Raw genomic sequence first — 21,481 nt, forward strand, 5'->3', positions numbered from 1 at the left:
AGATTCATCCCATTATAAAAAAATCTAGAGTTGCAAATTGCGGCTAGTTTGCCTGGATCCTATTCCTATAGGATTCAAATAGATTCCACCCCCCTAATAATTATCCTTGTTATGCTGTAGGATGTTCCAAAATCTTGGAAATATTATCCTATTAGGATTTATCCAATAGGATTGGTTCCAAAATGTTATAGGGTATACATTTAAAAATGTATGGTGAAAAAATAAAATGTATTTAGAATTCAATTGAAATCTCAGATGAATGAAAATTAGCTTCACCATCATTCAAATTATTTAATAAAAACTGAACAAAGTTGTGTTGTGTGCATATCACCAAAATCAGTAGGGAGTTAATTGTTTTCCTTTTTGCTTGGTTTATCTTTTGCAATTATGTAAACTCCATGCTTTGTTGTGAAGTGTATAGAAATCTCTTGGGGTGATGTTGCACTAAAACAAAACAAAACTTAACTGTTTTTACAGCTATTTTACTTAGGCTATATCCAAAGCTCATAGTTCCCACACATACCACCTGCCAATTACTGATCCTGTTTGATCCTAGCCCGTCTCGAGTTGGCTATTGACTTACTGGATTCATCCAAAGTCCTCCTGTGGTGCAGTTTTTGCTTCAAGACCTGACCTACACACCTGCTCAAAGAGCTCATTCAGAGCACATTTTACTTCCCTAGGTGCCATTACGGATGCATTATGGATTTCCCTCATTCCGAATTTTAATATCTCAAGCTGTCACAAGATGGTCCATATGGTGCAGCGGTGCGCAAATATTTAGACCTTTAAAGTCCAATGGTGCTCAGTAGTTTAAAATCCAATATGTGAAAACAATACAGAATTTCAAGTCCAAAATAAATGTAGTAACCTCATTGCAGTTGGGAGACATTTTGCCAAAAAGGCATTATATAGAAAAATGTGATGCAACAGCTAGGCCTACTAATTACTTTTATGTATCCATGATAGTAGAAACGTACCTTATTTTTCCACACAGGAAGGATCTGGAGTAACCCAAAGTTTGCAGTTTGTTTAGTATTTATTATGGGCAATCATAAGAAAAAAAGTATTTCTTACTCAATCATTCATAATCTACCGCAAGTGAGAAAAATATATCCATTTAGCATTCAGTACAGCACAGAGTAATCCAAAATAATTCATTTACCAAAGTGTATTTAAAATGGTGTAAAGGGGTAAAATCTATGGTTAAATCTCTTATTGCTCAAAGTCTCACACATTATGTACAGTATTATATTATGCACAGCATGGGTAACAGATGCAGGCTATCTATCCTTGCTGCATCGGAGATCAGTCGTCACGGGGTCATGCTGAATAGTTTGATGCAACATGAGAGCGAGCAGACCAGCCCTGTTGGTCATAGCCGTCCTGACGTTACGTTCTTGCTCAAAGAGCTCGTCCAGTTTGTACCACTGTGAGAGAGACATGAAAGGATAGATCAGTTGTGTCTATTCATGAAGACTTAAAGTCAAACAAAAGACATTTTAGATAAGCACAAAAATAACAGACGCACAAACAGGGGTGACAATTTGACTTCCACCCTGCCATTCCGGCCTAGCGGAGATAATTGCTAACTCTCTCATAGATATGGTGGTTTTGACTTACCACCCTAACTCTTTCCAGGTCCACCTCAGCTCTCCTCAGCTTCTCCCAGTTGTAATGCTTGTTGCATTTCCGTTTGGGGACCCTGCAGTAGTCTCCTGTCAGCTCAAAAACATTCCGGACCAGAGGACAGCCACACACCTCATCTAATGGGGTCTAACCACCAAATGAAAACGGTAAAAAGTACTTCATTTAAAACAGTCGCAGCAGATGACATTTTGCACAGAATCATAGGTCTTATAATTGGTTGCAATTGATTGCTCTGCTTATTAAACCATACAGACCTTTTGGTCCTTGGAATGCTCTGGACACAAAACCTGGAGCCTTTTGCAATAAGTCTTGCTCTGGGGGTTGTACACGTCACAGAAGAGTCTGGTTGCTCTGGATACAAAAACAACATAGTCAACATCTTCGTCTCACTCACTCACTCTGAGTGACACACACACACACACACACACACACACACACACACACACACACACACACACACACACACACACACACACACACACACACACACACACACACACACACACACACACACACACACACACACACACACACACACACACACACACACACACACACACACACACACACACACACACACACACACACACACACACACACACACACACACACACACACACACACACACACTTACCCTTCAATCTTTGTTGGATACATGGAACCAAAAGAGGTCTGACTCTCATACTGTTGATGAAAAACAACAGAGTCTTTATGATGAATGTAAGAATATTTAATAAGATACAAGCTTGCATTTGTGAGTGTACGCATGGATGGGCTCTGACATCACCTGAATCTGTACAAATCATACTCCCGCAATTTTTCATAATAAAGGCGCTAGAGTGCAAAGCAGATCTGGCAGATTTTACTCTGAAAAGCCCCGCCTTCCATTACCCCCCAAAACCGGAAGGCATAATCTTGGGTTAATACATCACACCGTCACAAAAAGTCTCTCTAGAAGCGTTTATATTCCAAACGACATGCTTGCTGAAGTCAGAAATTAGTACAGAACATCAGCATTTTGGTCAAAACCATGGAGAGCGCCATAGAATTAGAGTAAAGAGAAACTTTAGGCCGTAAACAAGGAAGTGAACGGAAAAAGAGAGAGAAAAGACGTGTATCCTTGATTCCTTAGCATAATTAGTGTCAATTAATTTTACGAGATACTGTACATATCTGCCCGCACCGGGACAGACATAACTAATTAATCAGTACTATGAGATTAAATTAAATGCAAATGACAATTTTTGCACAATAGGCAGCTTTCTGTAACTCAAGAGTACAAATGGACCCAAATGGACCCTTAAGGCCAAAAATAAAATCACTTGTGGATGGGTCGCCGACCCGATCATATTAATGTGGCTCGCACTCACGGCTCAATAGAATGGGAAGAAGACACACAAATAAATATTTTCCTCATTATGTATTATTGCACTGGCCTCTGTTATTTATGTTATTTATGACTCAAATCAGCCCATGCCACATATAACTGTGATCCATGCATCTCTAGTGTACAAGCACATCATGTATTATCTCCAATTTCCTTCTGTACATAATTCAAAACATAGATTACCTTTGCATAACACCGCTCCATATGTCTCAATGCCACCTTTGGGTTGATGGGATGACTACACGACACACAGAAAATCGACAGGTCTGTGTCCTCACTATCCCCTTCATTCGCCTACAAATCAACACAAAGGTAAAGTAATGATGTGAAAAGGCTGCATTCATTAAAGCACATACTGTTCAGAGTGACTGTTCTAGTGATAATTATGTCTTTTTTGAGGATAACCTGAAAATTACTTCAATCATGGGCTTGAGTGTTGCAAATAAAGGTTTATGATATTCACATGCTTTATGCTTTGTTCAACAAGATTATGATCTCCACATTTAAAAATGTCCAGTAAAACAGAAAAGAAAAGCATGCAACAGCTTAAGAAAACTTGCTGAGTTATTAACGGGTGTAATTTATATCATTAAAAAAAAGGTCAACTTCTCAACTCACTCCAACAAGCTATATCTCACCTCCTCGTCCTGTTGCGCCACCTGCTGCTTGGCTTTGGTGATGATGCCCTCCAGCTCATGAAAGCGTCGCTCCATCTCAGTGAGGCGTAGGCGAGCGTTCTGCTGATCTCGACGGATTCGCTCCAGCTGCTTCTTACCGTGCTCCTCGGCAATGCAGGGGCTCTGCTGCCACTGTTGGATACGCTGAGGGAGTATCTCATAGATCCGACTGAAGGAAACATACAGTACACACAAAGGGCTGTCACAATCATGAAATGTTACTTGATGTCATACAATTACGATTAATACATAATCTACATACATAATGTGTAAGAGAGTGAGCGACAGGCAGAGATTTCCAGCCCATTCTTACTTGGCAGCTAACTTCATGCCACAGTCTTCAGAGCAGTATTTAGAGTTGGGACGTGCTGCCGCCACACAGCTGGGCCCCAGGCACTGGCGTAGCCCACCACTATCACGTCCCTCCACCTTGTCACTGTGCCTAACTTTGTCCTTGTGTTTTTGCTTCTGTTTGTGGCGTCGTGACTCCTTCTGATGGACGAGTAAAAAAAAAAAGAAAGTTGCCTTCCATTTTTCTATACACATTTTTCTGGTGCAAACGAAATAATTTCCACATGTGAAAAGACATTTTCTTACCTTCTTGTCAAACTTCTTTTCTCGTCTTTTGACATGCTTCACCTTCACGGCTTTCTTACGCATGACAGGACTGAAAGGAGGCTCATCGTCCTCATCGCTGAGCCAGGGCTGCATGAAAAGATTTCAGTCAGGACAACTCATACAAGTAAAATAGTTTATTAAAAAGGTGTTGTTCAGAAACAGCTCTTTAGTAAACAGAAAATAAATGTTCAGGTCAGGAAGATACCAATAATATCAAATCAGGTGAGACGGATCTGGATCAGGGTAAACAAGTGCAATTGGAAGTGACCAAAACAAATAAATAAGCAGACTAAATTGAAACTGGAAAACAAGCTTATACTCAACAGAATGACCTGGAAAATAAGAGGGTCTACTATGATTTGTTTTGCTTTATTGCAGTGGTTCTCAAAGTGGGGTACAGGGACCATCAGGGTTTCTTGGGGGGGTTCCAAATGTACCTGGACAGGTCTGTAACTCTGAGAGTTATGGAGATCCTTGAAAATACACTGCTTTATTGCTTCTCCTACCGTATTGTCATCATATTCCCCTGCCTTGTACTGCTGGTAGAGCTCTGCCTCACTGTCGTAGTCGTCCGAATAGTGCCGACGTCTATGGTAATTGTCCCGCCTCTCTTGCAAAGCATTCTCCTCGTCTTTCACACGCAGCATTTTCTGAACCAAAATCAAGAAGCAACAGGTCACACACCTTTAAAGGGAACTGCAGAAATCAATAAAGTGGTACTCTACAGGTTAAAGGTGATATAGAAAAGTTTTCAGCCAAAATTTAAAATATATATAAATGTATTTTTTTTTACCTTTTCCCCCTCTATCTTTCCCTATATTATGATGCTGAGGTGTTCTCCTGCAACAGCACACTCCCCCTTTGCCCCCCTGTGGCTGAATGCACTGTTTATATCCACTACAGTTTACTAGTCGGGACGTCGGAGGGGATTTAAACTTTTAGCCAATTGCAGCGCGAGGCTGTGACGGTGTGTTCAACCCAGCAGTATTATAATGCAAACGCGATGCGATTTCAATTAAAATGTATAATATTATCCCCATATCTTAGTTTCACTAACATTGTTCATGTGAAATAGTATGTTTATGATTTAATATGTAAGCCTATTGAAATTATGAGAATCGCTATGTATAGTGCATGGTTGGGTGGTGTGAAACAACACCAGCAGCAAGCACCCCTCAGAACTCGGAGGATCCTTAGTCACAGAACGACTCGGACCCCAATAAAATCTCCTGGTTAGGCCTACATCAATATCGTTCATGTGGAGTGGGTTGTATGTGCTTATTTGTTGAAATGGTGGAAGTGGAAGTGAGTAATAGTATCATTTCACCAGCCACGACCACCGCGGCGACTGCCTGCCGGCCGGCTTGAAGCGTGCATTCAACCCGTGTTCGCCAGCGGTGACAGGCTAGCCGTCGCGGATCATCATAGCGATTTTTCTTCATTGCAATGAATAACCGTGGACAGAGCAGTTCACATGAACGATGCTGTAGTGGCTGGGGCATTTGAGGGGCAATATGTTTTATATGCACGATTACAAATAAAAGAGAATTGAATTGAGAGCCAGTGAGTCTCCTCCTCCGCTACTTCCTCATTTGAGGGACTCGTCGTGTCAGTCATGTGATATTGCGATTATGCTACAGTTACCCTTAAAAAAACATGTCAACTCAATGTCATTGTTGTAACTAAGATATCGATAGAAATTCATAATTTTTTAATGTCATATTTACCAATACGAGCGCAATATCCGTAGCGTCCCTCCCAGCAGCAACAACAATCCCATAGCCTGAAGTGACCTGGCTCAGCCAATAGAATGAAGGGGGGAGGGGGGTGGAGCTAGATTTGCATTTGTTTGGAAATACTCACGCACTTTGGGTACAAACACTGGAAACTTGTCTATATCACCTTTAAACACGTAACTCTTAATTCCAAAAGGGTTGGAATTGGCTATGTCAAATGTATAGTGGAAAAAATGTCCCCATCTTTAAAGCCTAAAATTCTTCTACATAAAGGAAGAAATAGAGATGATGTCTTCGTGTCAGGAAGAACCTTACCCTGGCTCGAACCTCACACTGTCTGAACCGACACTTCTGTCTTATTTTGTTTGGGCCACCAAACTTCTTCATGTCCTTGCAGAAGTCACAATTGGTACAGTCTTCAGTCCTTCTGCAGGGCTCACATTCCCCACACATGCGGACAGAGCGCTTTACCTTAAGAGTCAAAAGGAATTTAGTCACAAAGGTATATCAACCATTTATTTTGCAGAAAAGCCTCAATTACTTTTAAAAGGGGTAAATTCAATATCTATTAGAAAGATCTATCTATCTAATATCTATGATCTCCATGTAAGTTTTTACATTGCATGAAGCAATTCATATGAGTTAAATAGTTGAAGCAGTTGGCAGGTTAATTTTATTGAAAATACACTTACTTTTGATCCGCGTCGTCTCTCACCCTTATATTCAGGAGTACTTGGATTGCTGTATTTTTCATATCGATCCGAATCAGGGTCCTTGTCACGGGTTTTCTTTGAGCGATACTTTATCTCCAGTGAAGAGTTCTTACCTAGGTTAATGGGAAAACAAGTAATTATTTGAATGATGAAAATGTTCAAAGCATAACATTCAGAAATATAATTTTAAGATAAGTGAAAAGTAGTCACCTCTACATCGCATGCAGTACCACTCCCTGATCGCCTTGGCCATTTTCTCAGTGACGTTGATGCAGTGCCCGTGGAACCATTCGTTGCAATTATCACAGCCACTTTCAACAAGAGATACAAATGTGTGAGTATCACAGCATCTGCACAAAATTAATAATTATGACAACAAAATCAGTAGAATATACTTACATCATGAAGCAGTTGATATCCGGTTTCTGGCAGATACAATAAAGTGGTGCATTTTCCCCCTCTATGCTGCTGCCCTCAGGCCCGGGCATAGGGTCCATGTCAGACATTTCACTGTCCTGAAAAGCACAAAGTATGCATCAAATAAACATCATTTTGTTCAGTGCGATCATCATCACATCCTTGGCCAAATCCTGTTTAACACAATATATTAGCATATTGAATGGCTCAAATCCAAGCAAGTGAACATGTTATTATGATGTTGATACTAAGTTCTTCACATCACTGCACGGGTTATTTTGTAGGTCAACTCAACTCAGAAGTTACACCTATCATGGATTCCCTAGCCCCTTTCTGGAGTCTCTGGACCTTGTTTACCTTTTTAGTATTTAGTATTTTGGTGGGGGGGGGGGGTTAACCACAAAGGAAAATAATACACTATAAATAATACACTATACAGCGTTTGTATTAGTATCGGACGGGTCGATTAAGAGTTTAACCACACTTTGGTGTTAGTGTTGTGTTTTGGGGAAACGAGACAGCAAAATAAATAGTAAAAATCGATAGTGACTTGTTACTATTATGTATGGTATGATTTCGTATCTGTCATTTAGCTCCGTTAGCTACAGTTGAAGGCCCGCCCTGCAGCTGGTTGTTACTTTGTTTACACACCGCGTTAGCTGCTAAAGTTAGCTTACACGTCATGCAATATTATCATTAGCTAAAGACCTAACTAACAGTTACTGTACATTTTCATACCAGAAGTATAGCTAACGACGCGACTGCTTTTCATGAATGGTGTTGCATTATTATTATTATTACATAACTCCTGTCATTAAAACCTGTACCATGGCTAATTTAGCGTTAGCCCCATTGGTTTAGCATTTCAAACGGTAACGTTGTGTGGCGAAGGAATGCTTTTGTTTATTACCATTTTGAGATCGACTTGGTCCTTGGAACAAATAGCAAATAAATATCTCAATGAATTAATGGCCGAGTCAGCCAGTCAATAAATATCTATGCTTTTTGTCAGATGCCGGGTGGGTAAGGTAAGCTTAGAGGGTCTCTGTCTCTCTCGGTAAACACCACCGGATGAACAAAAGTCAGGAACAAGTTATCTTTTGCACTATTGGCCAGTATTCTTCTTCATTGACTGTTATGCCAGTTGACTTCCTATGTCGACTAATTACCGCCCACTACTGGATTACTGGATTACTGTGATTTGTTTTCAATACATATATATATATATATATATATATATATATATATATATATATATATATATATATATATATATATATATATATATATATATATATATATGAAAACAAATCACAGTAAATACCTTCAAGCTTTAGTCAAAAATACTTTCATCCATAGTCCATTGGGACTGCAACAGTTTAAATATAGTCAAGTGGCCAAACATCTCAGTAGGCTACCTTCACTCTGCTTGACACTTCATCACTGCTGAGAAAACTTCCTGATTTATACTCAAACATTGACAAATCATGGCCCTCCAGGATTGATGCCAATTCTATACGACTCCTCAATCTGTCACCATTTGGACTGTAAGAAGAGAAAAACAATTAGAATGGCAATGGCATATTTCTATGTTCTGTTATGCATTTGATTGTGATTATTGTCAAAATTAAAATATGAAGGAAGTGTACAATCACACACACACACACACACACACACACAAACACACACACGCACACACACACACACACACACACACACACACACACACACACACACACACACACACACACACACACCCCCCCCCCCCCCCCCCCCCCACGACGTGAAATCAAGTAAGATCAAGTGGCCACTGAGACATTAGTTATTTTTACCTGAGGTAATACACATCCTTCTGCCCAACACTAGAACCTGAGCGTCGGACAACTTCTTTGCGTTTCCAGCCCTCTCCGAGCGCAGAGCACTCTTCCCATCCCTCAGCAGAATGCATTATCATACAGTGGTGCTGATCGATCAGAGTGACCTGGGGACAATATTCATAATGGAAGAAAAAGGACGACGCATGAATTAGAAATATAACAATTATTTAAGGAGCATGCAAACCGAAGAAAAAGAGTCCGTGTATGCAGGCCAATACCTTCAACAATGAAGACTGTGTCCAAGGCTCAAAGCTATTTCAATCTAATTAAGACATACATTTTTCTACATTCTTCTTTTTTCTTTCTTTTTTTTACCTTTTTCTTTTCAATCACCAAATGAAAAACGTTAAAATAGTTTGTTAGGAACTTTTGAGTTATCTTTTCTTCTGGATGAAACCGAATAAAAGCAAAGCATCTTGTATTAAAATACAAAACTGATGTTATTGAAGTTTCATTGTATTTGTTGAATTACACCATGCAAACGAAAGATGGAAGATGTAAATAATCCGTTTTCACCATTAGGAACTGTTTTCTCTCTAGTCTCCGCCGCTTAAATTCAGATGTCCGGCAGCAGACTTCAAAATAAGATACGTAGATAATAATGTAATAAGATTGTTATTATAGTTTGTTTGTTTGGTTGTTTTAAAAAAAAAATACAGATATAATGAAAAATATGTATTTAAGGGCAGTGTAGATCTTGCTTGGAATATATAATAATGAAATATGTAGCCTAGTTGCTATTATTATTATTATTATTATTATTATTATTATTATTATTATTATATTATTATTATTATTATTATTATTATTATTATTATTATTATTATATTACTAGACAGGTGCCCAGCTGTAGAGCACTGAGTCGATAACGATGGAAGTTGGTCTATGCCCCACACGACTATGCAATACCTGTTGTACCTGTGTCAGAGTAGGCCTATACCCTCCACGCATCTGTCTGTGTCCCTTTTATTGTCCCTTTATTCCTATATATGGAGTTCTCGGAGGCAGAGACGTGGTGCATTTATAGATAGATTATTATTATTATTATTATTATTATTATTATTATTATTATTATTATTATTATTATTATTATTATTATTATTATTATTATTATTATTATATACAAGTAATTTAGTAGTATAGTTGCAGCAGCAGTATAGGCCTAGTAGTAGTATTCCACAAATGTAGGTTGTATACATTTCTGAATATATGCATAAATAAGCATTTAAAACCTAGGACTTTGACCCAAAGAAGATTATTTTCTGTTCCACCTGTACATGGTCCATGGCCAACTTAAGTAAGTTAAGGGTTTAAGTCATTTATTTGATTGAATTCTTTATTTAGTGTTCACAACACATGAAGCCAATTCACACTGTATCGAAATAAATAACCAATGTTTACGTTAAACTTCAAATCTGTTATTTATTTCAACATTAGAAGGAGGATAATTCACTTTTAACCATCACCAGTAAGCTTTTATTTTGAATAAGCTTCCTAGCTAGTTCCACACGGGTTCACACACCCCCTTGCATCTATGACCCTCCCCCATACTCCATCTATGCTCCACACAGGTTGTTGTCCTGAGGTGAAAAGGGAAAAGGGTCGCTTTGTGTTTTATAGCCTAGTTTACGACAGAAAAACAAGTTTGGTTGTTTTTTGTTCCACTGATGAAGTAGTAAACCATTGTAAAGTGGTTCTTTCAAACCAAAATTGAGAAACCGTATGGAGTCAATGTTAAGAAATGATGTAGCCAAAGCTGTTTTATGCTGAAACATTATCTTTTCAGTCATTGCAAAGTTGCCATCCATAAATTATCAGTCATGAATCAGTCATGTCAAAACTTGACAATTGTAACTCCTTCATTACTGGCCTACCGGCATGCGCCTCTCCAATTGATCCAAAATGCCGCAGCTCGCTTGGTCTTCAACCAGCCAAAATTCTCACATGTCTCCCCCCTTCTCCGCTCCCTCCATTGGCCCGCAAACTCTGATGCTGGCATTCAAAGTAACCAAAGGTATGGCACCCCCATATCTTGCAAGTCTGATCGAACCCTACAAACACTCCTCAGATCAGATCAGCCAACGCATGGGAAGCTGGAAGTACCTTCATTAAAAACGTCGGGACAACGCTCCCAAACTATTCTCCCTTCTGGCTCCAAAACTATGGAATGCACTTCCCATTGCAATCAGAACTGCAGACTCACTCCCAATCTTCCACCGTAGTCTGAAAACCAACCTCTTCAGACTCCATCTTAGCCCGTAGCACTTGCCCTAGCCCCAACGACCTTACAGGCTTATGTATGCAAAGGCTAAACTTATGTAACTTAGATAGCATTTCATGTAGACATAGCACTATATAGTATATATGCATAGTTTCATTATATAGATATTCCACTGTTAGGTTCTTAGCTTAGAGATGGGGGAGTGACATGCAGTAAAGGCCGTCAGGATCGGGAGTCAAACCCGCGGCACACTGCCAGACTCGGACTACCGGCCAAGGTGCCTGGACCGCGTAGCCATGGCCCAGGACCATGATGACTTTTTTATGTATACGATGTATTACCATGTTTTTAGTTCTGGTTTACTGTAAATCGCTCTGGATTAAGAGCGTCTGCTAAATGCCTAAATTGTAAATTGATTGATTGATTGATTTAAAATTGTAGGCTATTAACAGATTGCAAAATGGGTATAGTAGGCTACAGTCCAAGGAAGGTCCAGATCAATACAGCCGGCCCGATTCCGGCGAGCCGCCCCGCGTCCGAAACGGTTGAGAAATGACAGTTACCGTGTGGGGGTCCCTCTACTGTACTGTACTGTACTGTACTGTACTGTACTGTACTGTACTGTACTGTACTGTACTGTACTGTACTGTACTGTACTGTACTGTACTGGCACACAAAACCAGCAAAAGCACTAAGACTTGTTTACATTTTCACTGTTGCTGTGGGAAAAAAAAGCTAATGTCTTTTCCAAAGTATTAAAATAATGATGAGGATGATGATGAAAGTCACACACACACACACACACACACACACACACACACACACACACACACACACACACACACTCACTCACTCACTCACTCACACACACACACACACACACACACACACACACACCATGAGGAAGAGAGATATAAGGAGCAAAGGAGAGACTGATGCAGTAGGACGATCGCTTCTAAATTACAAGGTGGGAAATATATTAATGAAGGAGAACTCTTTGGCTTATAATATTTTGAACTGACACTTTTAATACACTCTGTTGTGAATTGTAAGTAAAATTTGCTTAAGAATTGTAGTATATATTGAACAACATAAGTAGAGTTATGAACACGTGTGAATTTATCCTGCTCCTTATAGTGACATTATGTAAAAAAATATATAGATTTTTATATATTCTAAGAATTTCATCTTGTAGATATTTGTTTTTTCTGCAAACCTCAAAGAGGTTAAACAAATCAGTTGAGAGGTTATTTTAAAGCAATAATCTGTATAGCTACAGCAGTACCATATGAATATATTTTACTTTTGCTTTATGCACTTAATTAAACAATAATCAGCATCATTATTCGTATTAGTAGTTCGCCATCCATTACCATTTTCAGTTCATATACTTGCATAATTCAACAGCAACATATATCACATATAGCTGTAAAAAATATAATAATGTAGCAAAAATGCAAGACTTTTAGCTCAGATTCATTCACATCTGCATAACTATATTCACCAGAGCATCAGCATGTTGGAGTGGCCACTATTTCCACTCATCTGCTCCCCCCCCCCCCCCCCCTACAAAGTATTGACTGTAGTGCAGCATCCACAGCCAAGAAGGCAATCGGTGGAAGTGTACAGGTTCTCTGCATCTCCATCCTCAAATAATTTAGATCAGCATTTCTTTGTGTGGGTCTTTATCCACATTCTAAATGTTTTCTAAGTGGTTATTAATAATAGATATAGATAAACATCTCTGCATTTTCCAATAGGATTACTCTTTGCTGACAGGCTTCCCAGTAAAGATCTCATTGTGGGTCTGGTTAGGTCGATACAGCAAACAGCAAACTTAAATGACAAAAAATTTAAGTTACACTTAGTGGATGAAGAATGATTTGCTTAAAGCCTTACAATACAGCACCTATTTTAATGAATAAAACAATAGTTAACCAATTTGTATGACAGAGTTATCTTGGGTAATGAAATATAAAAAGCATTACTGCATGGGGGGCTTTGAAGTCAGGACTTTGTTACCTGTTCAGACAGCTTTCTTTGTCAGGACCAGGACACGGAGACATTGAGACAATCAACAGACATAAAATGTTTGGATTGTAGCTTTAAATTAATCAATTTTCTTTTCTTTTTTTTATCAATTGATAAAATATATGGGGCATTTCGCCATAGACCACATAGTGATTTTTATTAATTCTGCACATAATCTAAAGCTATATAGCCTACCCCAAACTATGAACCATCCCAGTTATAGCTTCAGGAGAACAGTATGTGTGATACAGCTTTGTGACAGGATGGAAATGAGAAAATAATACAGCATAATATAAAGCCTCACTGAGGGACACTATAGGACTGATATCAGAGGTTTCAATGACTAATATGCTTGTATAGCCTATGAGCTTTTATAAATGTAAATTAAAACAGAGCTTTACAAAAATTTCTAATAATCTACAAACTGTTGATAATGTTGTGGACAATTAAGAGTCAAAATGAAAAACAAAATGTATAGTTTTTTGTATTGTTTTGACAATTTGTGCTAAATCAATTAATCAAATGAAATAGTCAGAGTTAAGTTAACATTTAGTCTATTGTTTAGAGTTGACCCGTTTATGACATTCTACCACAACACACAAACTGCATAGTGTGCCGTGCCTATGCCTCGGCCAGCGCCAAACCACAACAGAAACAAAATCTGCTCTGCTATGATCTTTTTTTGTAATTGTGTATGCATGTATTTTTGTGTATATGTGTATATAGATACATTTCCCCCCCCTTTTTTTTTCTCCAGACGGTTTTTCCGACTATCCTTGGGATTGTGGGTGGGGGGAGGGTGGGGGTGGGGTTGTGCTAGAAACAGAGAGAGAGAGATAGTGTTGCACTGTTGCCTGCTATAATTACAGAGCGAGAGAGAGAGGCAGGGGGAGAGGGGAGAGTTGCACCACTCAGTTCACACAGGTGTGATTTTTATATTTTATTGTCTCCACCAGGCCGAAGGCATGGGGAGAGAGTATGTTTTGCACTCCGTCCGTGTGTCCTTCCTTCCTTCCGTCCGTCCTTCCGTCCGTTCAGCTAATCTCCGGTACCGTTGGCCCGATCCATGCCAAACTGTGCACACACACTCCATGGATGCCAACGATGAACCTCTGCCCCAAATATTCCTCAACGGCCTGTTATAGCGCCACCATGAGGCCGATTTAGGCAAAACACATTTCTGTAGATTACCCGTACACATTTTATCCATACATCACACAATTCGGTATACACTATCTACATAGTCATGTGATCAACACGGATTTGCACCATTTCCCATCTTCCATCCTGATTGGCTAATATTGGCTTCCAAAGCTCACATGAATGGTCCGTTTCTAACAAAATGCCACAAATCACAAAAACAGTGTGCAATTTCCGTGAAATTATACACGCACATTTCCACTAGGCCGAGGACGACATGCCACTCATTATTTTCCAAATCAGCCTCATGGTGGCGCTATAACAGGCCAATTCCTATTTTTAGCTATAACTGCATCAAATCTGTATACAACTTATGTATGCGCACTCCCTAGAGGCCATGGAAAAACATTTTCCCTGCATCCCTCCACATCTGCCGGTTATAGCGCCACCATGAGGCCGATTTCTGCTAAACACATTGCTTATGTTAGTCGCACAGATTTCATCCAAATCTCACGCAAATCGGTACACACGATCTCTGTAGTCATGTGATCAAGAAGAGTCTGTTGGATTTCTCAGATTCTACACTGATTGGCTAACATTGCCTTCCAAAGTTTTCAGGAGTGGCCGGTTTCGTTAAAAATTGTTGCAAAAAAACATGTTTATATTACTCCTAAACATTTTGCCAAACATCACACACAGTCCTATCCTCCTGGTGGAGACCTGTGCCCAGAAGGGCACTTTTTCTAGTTATGTCTGTTTAACACTTGCCCCTTGGCTTCTGTTATAAAAAACCTGAATAAAAAGATTTTGAAAAGAAAAGAGTTGACTGTCTGGAGTTTTCTATTTTGTTTTTTTAATTATGAATCTATCACACCTTCAACATGCAGGTGATTTTGAAAGAATGTAGGCCTATCCTCCACATCCACATCCCCCTTGATTGGTTATCCTTCATGTTTTTCCGAGACATTCAAGTTGGTGATATATCAAAGTAGATGGAACAGATGGATGACAACATTGTGTTCGTGGTCATGGATGAGGAAAGTGAGGACAAACCAACATTGTGTGATTCACCAAATACACTGCATAACTCCACAATGAGTCAAACAGGTATGTTTACAATAAATATCTACCATATAAATTACTCCAAACATGTAAAATTCCTTGTTGTACGCATGGTTCAGTCTGGTTACATTTGTATGCTCTTAACACTAAGGATAGTGTGTAGCCATCAATGATGTTAACCTCTGCTCTTAATAATGACACCCGGCCATTGTTACTTTTTCCAGAGTCAATGACTGAATATACACTTTTGTCAGAGGAGACACCTCATGAGAGTAAAATGTCTTTAACTGACATCTGTGTAAATGAAAGCTTCTACCAAACCTCATGTCACGGTATATTTATGCGACTTATTATTCTCTCAATATGAACAAAGACATTACACACCAATGTGCACTAAACCTCTATTGTCTGTGCACCATGATTCTCTTTACCAGTAGGTTCAAACATCCCAGCTGATTCCGAAATGCAGCAGAATATTACATGTGGAGTAAACAGAGCATTGATCATCTGCGGCCCTTGGTCTGTGGAGAAAGACCAACCCAAGCCTCTATGTTCACTGCTGCCGTCATGGTCTGTGGAGAAAGACCTACACAAGGCGCCTCAATGTTCACTGCTGCCATCTTGGTCTATGGAGGAAGACCGACCCAATCCTCTATGCTCACAGCTGCCATGGTCTGTGGAAAAAGACCAACCCAAGCTTCTATGTTCACAGCTGCCATCTTGGTCTGTGCAGATTGAGGAAGACCAACCAAAGCCTCTATGTTCACTGCTGCCATCTTTGTCTGTGGAGAAAGACCAACCTAAGCCTTTATGGTCACTGCTGCCATCTTCCAAAGGCAACTGTTCAGTTTATGAAATGAGTCAGTCATGCACATCGATTAGCAGGAGCAAGCGCAGCATCAACACATCTACAGCCCAGACCCAGCAGTCAGATGTGGATGGTAAGAACACTTAACCATTTAACCATTAACCGTCCATATTTTGGGCATGTCATTATAGGAGAATAAAATAGCAGATCTACAAGCTCATAATGTGTCAAGCTCATTGTGAGCTTGTAGATCAACTATTTTCACTATGGGTTGTACAACAAAGTATATGGGGCTTATGTGGTTAACTCTGGATGACACAAATAAACATATATTTTGAGATCAAACAATACATTTCTCTTAGATTTGTTCAATGTATTCAGCTTCTATTGTGCCCTTTCTTGTATTTGAAGCGCTCTTCTTGTATAGTCTGTCCACTCTCCTGTTCACAACCTTTCTTTCTTTCCATGAGATCCATGTGCATCCTTCCTCTTGGCATGCCTGTTCTGCCAGCCACTGGACTGTATGTTGGCCTCAGTGAGAGGGTGTAATGTCTGTCTAACGACCCTGTGTGGCTGTGAGAGTGCCACGCTGGAGCCTTTAATGGGCACGCCTTACCATGCCAACTGTTGTAGCTGTCTGGGAGAGTGCACCTGCTTATGTGACTGTCCCATGTGTGAGTTCTGTATACAGGCTACAGAGTGTCTGGACCTGGCCATGGAAATATCTGAAATGCTCTTCCATTAACCACTAGCAAATAAACATATTTACACAAGGAAGGATGCCACTCCTTTATTTCACAAAACATGTCTAAAAGCCATTTTGGTAAGACAAAAAAAAACCAAGATGCCTGTCCTGAATAAGTGTAGGAACTTCTATGATGAACAGTCCATTTAGCACTCAATATAAATGTGCCAGTAGGGTTAAGTAATGGAAAACTTTGGGTAGCACAACTAAGAGTGACTAAAGAGCTGTTGAAAACCTTATGGGACCAGGTGCAAAACAATTGGCAGCACATCTCCATTTTACAGTTCATTGAGAGCAGTGAATAACTTTGATCAAATCTACTGGGATGAAACTGCAATCCCTTCAAAGTGCCTCTAAGTGGAGGATAAGTGGAGTGGATATATATAAATTGTTCTAATTTCTTATCTGTAATGCCAAATTTATGCTCTGTAGTACAAGTACGACAGTGTTGTGGACAAAAGAAAAAACAGATCTATAAGCTTCCATGTATGTCGATGAGTTGTTAGCTATATATTAGCTCTTGTATAGCTATAATATTAAAGCTAGTTTTGGTCTGCAACACTGTGATGTATACAGTATAAATCGGGCTCTAGGAAGCAACCAATCAATGACAGAACAAATGAACGTAACAATAGTAACAATAGAAAATCAACAGAACCATCCACTATAAGAGTAATTCACAACTCATCTGCTGTAAGATGAATGGTAGTGTAGTATTTATATTCTGCTTTCATATACTTGTTTTCATATTTTCACAGCTCACAATATACTATAAAATTCAAGTGTCACTTTTAAAAGATTTGTTAAAAAAAGCGAATTCATTAGTAAAACTGTGCACAAACACATCCATGTTAAAAACAAAACAAACTACAGGTGGGTAATTCTTCTGCAAAACACATTCAACATAAGCAGGTACATACTGTTGTATTCAATGCCGTTCCAATGGTAATGGCTGTCACACAGAATATTTTGTTTTAGGTTTCACACAACAAACAGAACTCAAAATGAAAGACTTGAGGATAGTGGTTGCTTTAAAGATGGCCAAAGCCCCCCTAGTTCATACAATAATGATTAATAATCCATTCACATATTTAGTCCAATATACACTTCAGCAAAAATGTTGTTAGACAAAAATTACCCTTTCTTCAGATAACAGGTCATTTCTGTATGTTGCACAACACATTTTTTCTGAAGCATAAATTAGTCTTAGCCTTTACTGTGAGTACAAAAAAACAAAGCCTTCCTATCAATGAGATTGATAGACTTTGTACACTGACTCACAAAAACACAGCTGTTAGTCAGGAGAAAGTACTTGTCAATCTAGTAAAAATATCAAATGCTCTACATTACTATAATGAAATGGCATATTCTGCATTTTTAGGTTATACTTACAAGCAGTTCTATTCACTTAAATTGATCGTAATCAAAAATAAAATGCAGAAATATATTTCTGGCTACTCTGAATGGTTGTCCTGCTTTGGCTAACTAGCTGCAGCAGCAAGAGAGATTCCTCTCATTTATTATTGTTTGTTAAATGCAAGCAACATGGGTGTCAGGTCTTGACTCAGTATTACAATGGACATCTTTCATAAAATGCATAGACTACCATAAAATAAGGTGCAATATAAATGTTATAAATGTAAGTCAAAGTTAAATATTCTCCGATTAATAATTACTTTGCAAATGTGTGCCAATTCACTTTATGGATATCCCTTTGGTAACATAATGCCAAATAATGCTTTGGCGAAAAATTATCACACGACATGTTGCTCAACAGAAACAATTTGCATAACACTTTCCTGAATAAATTAACCTTTAGTCAGAAAACCCCAATGAAAATGAGCATGCACTTGCTGCCATTAAACCCTGATTCCAGTCAGTAGAAAAAAAAGGAAAAAATATATAGGCCATGTACAGTATATACATACCAGAGGTTGCGTTAGTCCGGTAATTGTCGGTTATGACCGATTGTTTATGACAAAGACCGGAAAATATAATCTCTCCAGACATCCTGACTGGTTGACAATGACACAGCAGTTCATTATAATAATTATCACCACAAACCTGGCACATTTCAAACCCTCTACTTCGCAAGCTCTCTCTCGCCCACAAACACATATACTCGCTGTTAAGTAACACATATTTCCTGGTAAGTGATATTTTTTGATTAAAGCAAAATCTTTTTTTGTTAAAAGTTGAAAGCACTATATTCTGATAGTGATCATTGCTATAGACTCTATAGCAATGATCACTATCAGAATATAGTGCTTTCAACTTGCTTTCAAGACAGGGGGACCCCTTTGTTACAGGGGGACCCCTGTGTTACAGGGGTCCCCCTGTCTCTCCAGCTCTTTAATAAACAGACAATATCAGACAATATATTTTCAGGATGGCTACAAAATTTCAGCCAATCATGAGAGCATAATAATAATAATAATATATCAGCTTAATTTTTAGTGTTCCAGTTCCAAATTTGTCTGCTCATTTATTTGTGTCATCACTTCCAATCTGTATGTACTGAGTTCTCTTATCCTGATTGGATACAATTGGTAGGCTGACCTGAAAATGATATGTTCTGTATAATAAAGAGCTGGAGTGACAGCTGGAGAGACATGGAGAATCATGTCACTGAACAAACATTTTATAGCACTTATTTGAATCAAAGACAATCCCTTACACTACCTTTAATAATAACCTGTGTAAAATGAGCTGCATTGGGAGGTTAACAGGAGACACTTTATTGTTGTTGTTAACGTGTTAAGGTTTCTGGTCTAGAGGGGTGGGTCGCAGCGGAGATGTGCGCACGCCCTGATTGGATCTCACCGATCTGTCCGTCACCCCCGGCCCGTCCTCCCCCCTAGTGCAGCGCAACGTCACATCATTTGGAGCGATGCACACCCGGAAGGGTTGACTTCCACTTCTAGCCCAAAGCGGCCAATGTGTTCCTCCAGGTTTTCATTTTTTGCACGGACGAAAATGAAAGCCTGGGTATCAAGGCTACTTTATTGTGAGAGTTGTTGCTGCAAAGTTGTCGGTTGTTATCGATGGAGTCGAAATGGCAGAGCGCCTGTCAGGTTATAAAGTTTGTATTGAACACTCAAAACAAGTTGTATCATTACGAGTTAGAATAGGTCATTTTCCAATGAGAGGGCACTGGTGAGTAAAATTGGCAAGTTGTCCTACCACAAACAACAATGCACATGCATTTGAAGATTAAACATCCAACACGGATGCCCAAAGACTCTTCACAACAGCTATCCACACTGCGATGGTTACATCCAGGTGAAACACAACATTAATCATAAAACATTACCACTTGGACTGAAAAGCTCTGAGGAGACTACAAGACCCCCACAAATGCTTAATCATCTATCGCAGGGGTTCCCAAACTGTGGTGCGTGCACCCCTTATGGTGCGCAAACGCACTCTAGGCCGGATGCGTGACATGAAAAGGGTATTTCTGGTTATTTAGCACAAAGAGCAAAATCCGGGAAAACACTGTTGTAAGGAGATGTATAGAGCAGCTGTGGGAGTATACGGCAGCTGCATGTCTCAGTGCAGTGACATTCTGTGATTATTTTTGATTATATTAAAAGAATTATAATTTTCGGCCAAATACATCAAGACTTAGCGTTGGGGGGGTCAGGAGGTAACAGAGGGCGCACAGCCAAAAAAGTTTGGGGACCGCTGATCTATCCCAAAGCTGTACCAACCAGACACACGGACAGCAACCACTGCCTATTAGCTACACCACTATAACCTGTGAGTAACCTATAATATATTGCCTTAAAAGGTCAGCTGAGCCACATTATGAAGGGTTAATCTGAAGGGCCCATTTTTGATGCAGTGCCCTTTGATTGGAAAATATGTTCAAATGCAATTGATTGCGATGTAATGCGAGTGCAACTCGCAATGTATTATTGAGAATCCATTACGGATGGTTGTGCTCAATGCATGTGCTCAATGCATTGATAATGGTCACTTATTAATGTATTTGTGCAAGATGAACCTTCACGTGTGTGTATATTATGTGTACGGTATATATATATTTGTATATTACTCGTTTATGTTCAAATAGTTAAATCCAAAATAACATTGCGCGTCACTCGCTCCCCATCTGAAGCCTTTAAGCTGCATTTACGCACCTGCTCGTCATTAATACATAAAAATCCTTAAAATCCTAGCACGACCTCTGACACACACACATACACACACAGTGTATACTGTATAGATAGTGAGTGTGTGTGTGTGTGCGTGTGTATATACATACAGATACACATACACACATATACTGTATGTACAGTATAACCCACACACGCACGCACACACACACACACACACACACATAAATATGGAATCTCTTAATTTGTCATGCCAATATTAATAAAAAGAAACCTCA

The 21,481-nt window shown here is 39.2% G+C and overlaps 1 protein-coding gene across 1 annotated transcript; it reads right to left on the reverse strand.

Annotated features, from left to right (window-relative positions):
- Positions 1 to 1,020: 1,020 nt before the first annotated feature.
- Positions 1,021 to 8,293, reverse strand: cxxc1b (CXXC finger protein 1b). Its single transcript, XM_079511008.1, has 14 exons — positions 8,109 to 8,293; positions 7,181 to 7,296; positions 6,992 to 7,092; positions 6,761 to 6,894; positions 6,384 to 6,539; positions 4,839 to 4,982; positions 4,312 to 4,419; positions 4,028 to 4,206; positions 3,676 to 3,883; positions 3,221 to 3,331; positions 2,285 to 2,334; positions 1,905 to 2,001; positions 1,624 to 1,776; positions 1,021 to 1,430 (listed from the first exon to the last, which is right to left on the reverse strand). Exons 1-14 carry the CDS (start codon positions 8,109 to 8,111, stop codon positions 1,284 to 1,286), a joined length of 1,707 nt encoding a protein of 568 aa, XP_079367134.1. The 5' UTR covers positions 8,112 to 8,293; the 3' UTR covers positions 1,021 to 1,283.
- Positions 8,294 to 21,481: the final 13,188 nt, after the last annotated feature.

This window comes from Electrona antarctica, assembly GCF_951216825.1.
Source record: "Electrona antarctica genome assembly, chromosome: 9".
Classification (NCBI taxonomy): domain Eukaryota; kingdom Metazoa; phylum Chordata; class Actinopteri; order Myctophiformes; family Myctophidae; genus Electrona; species Electrona antarctica.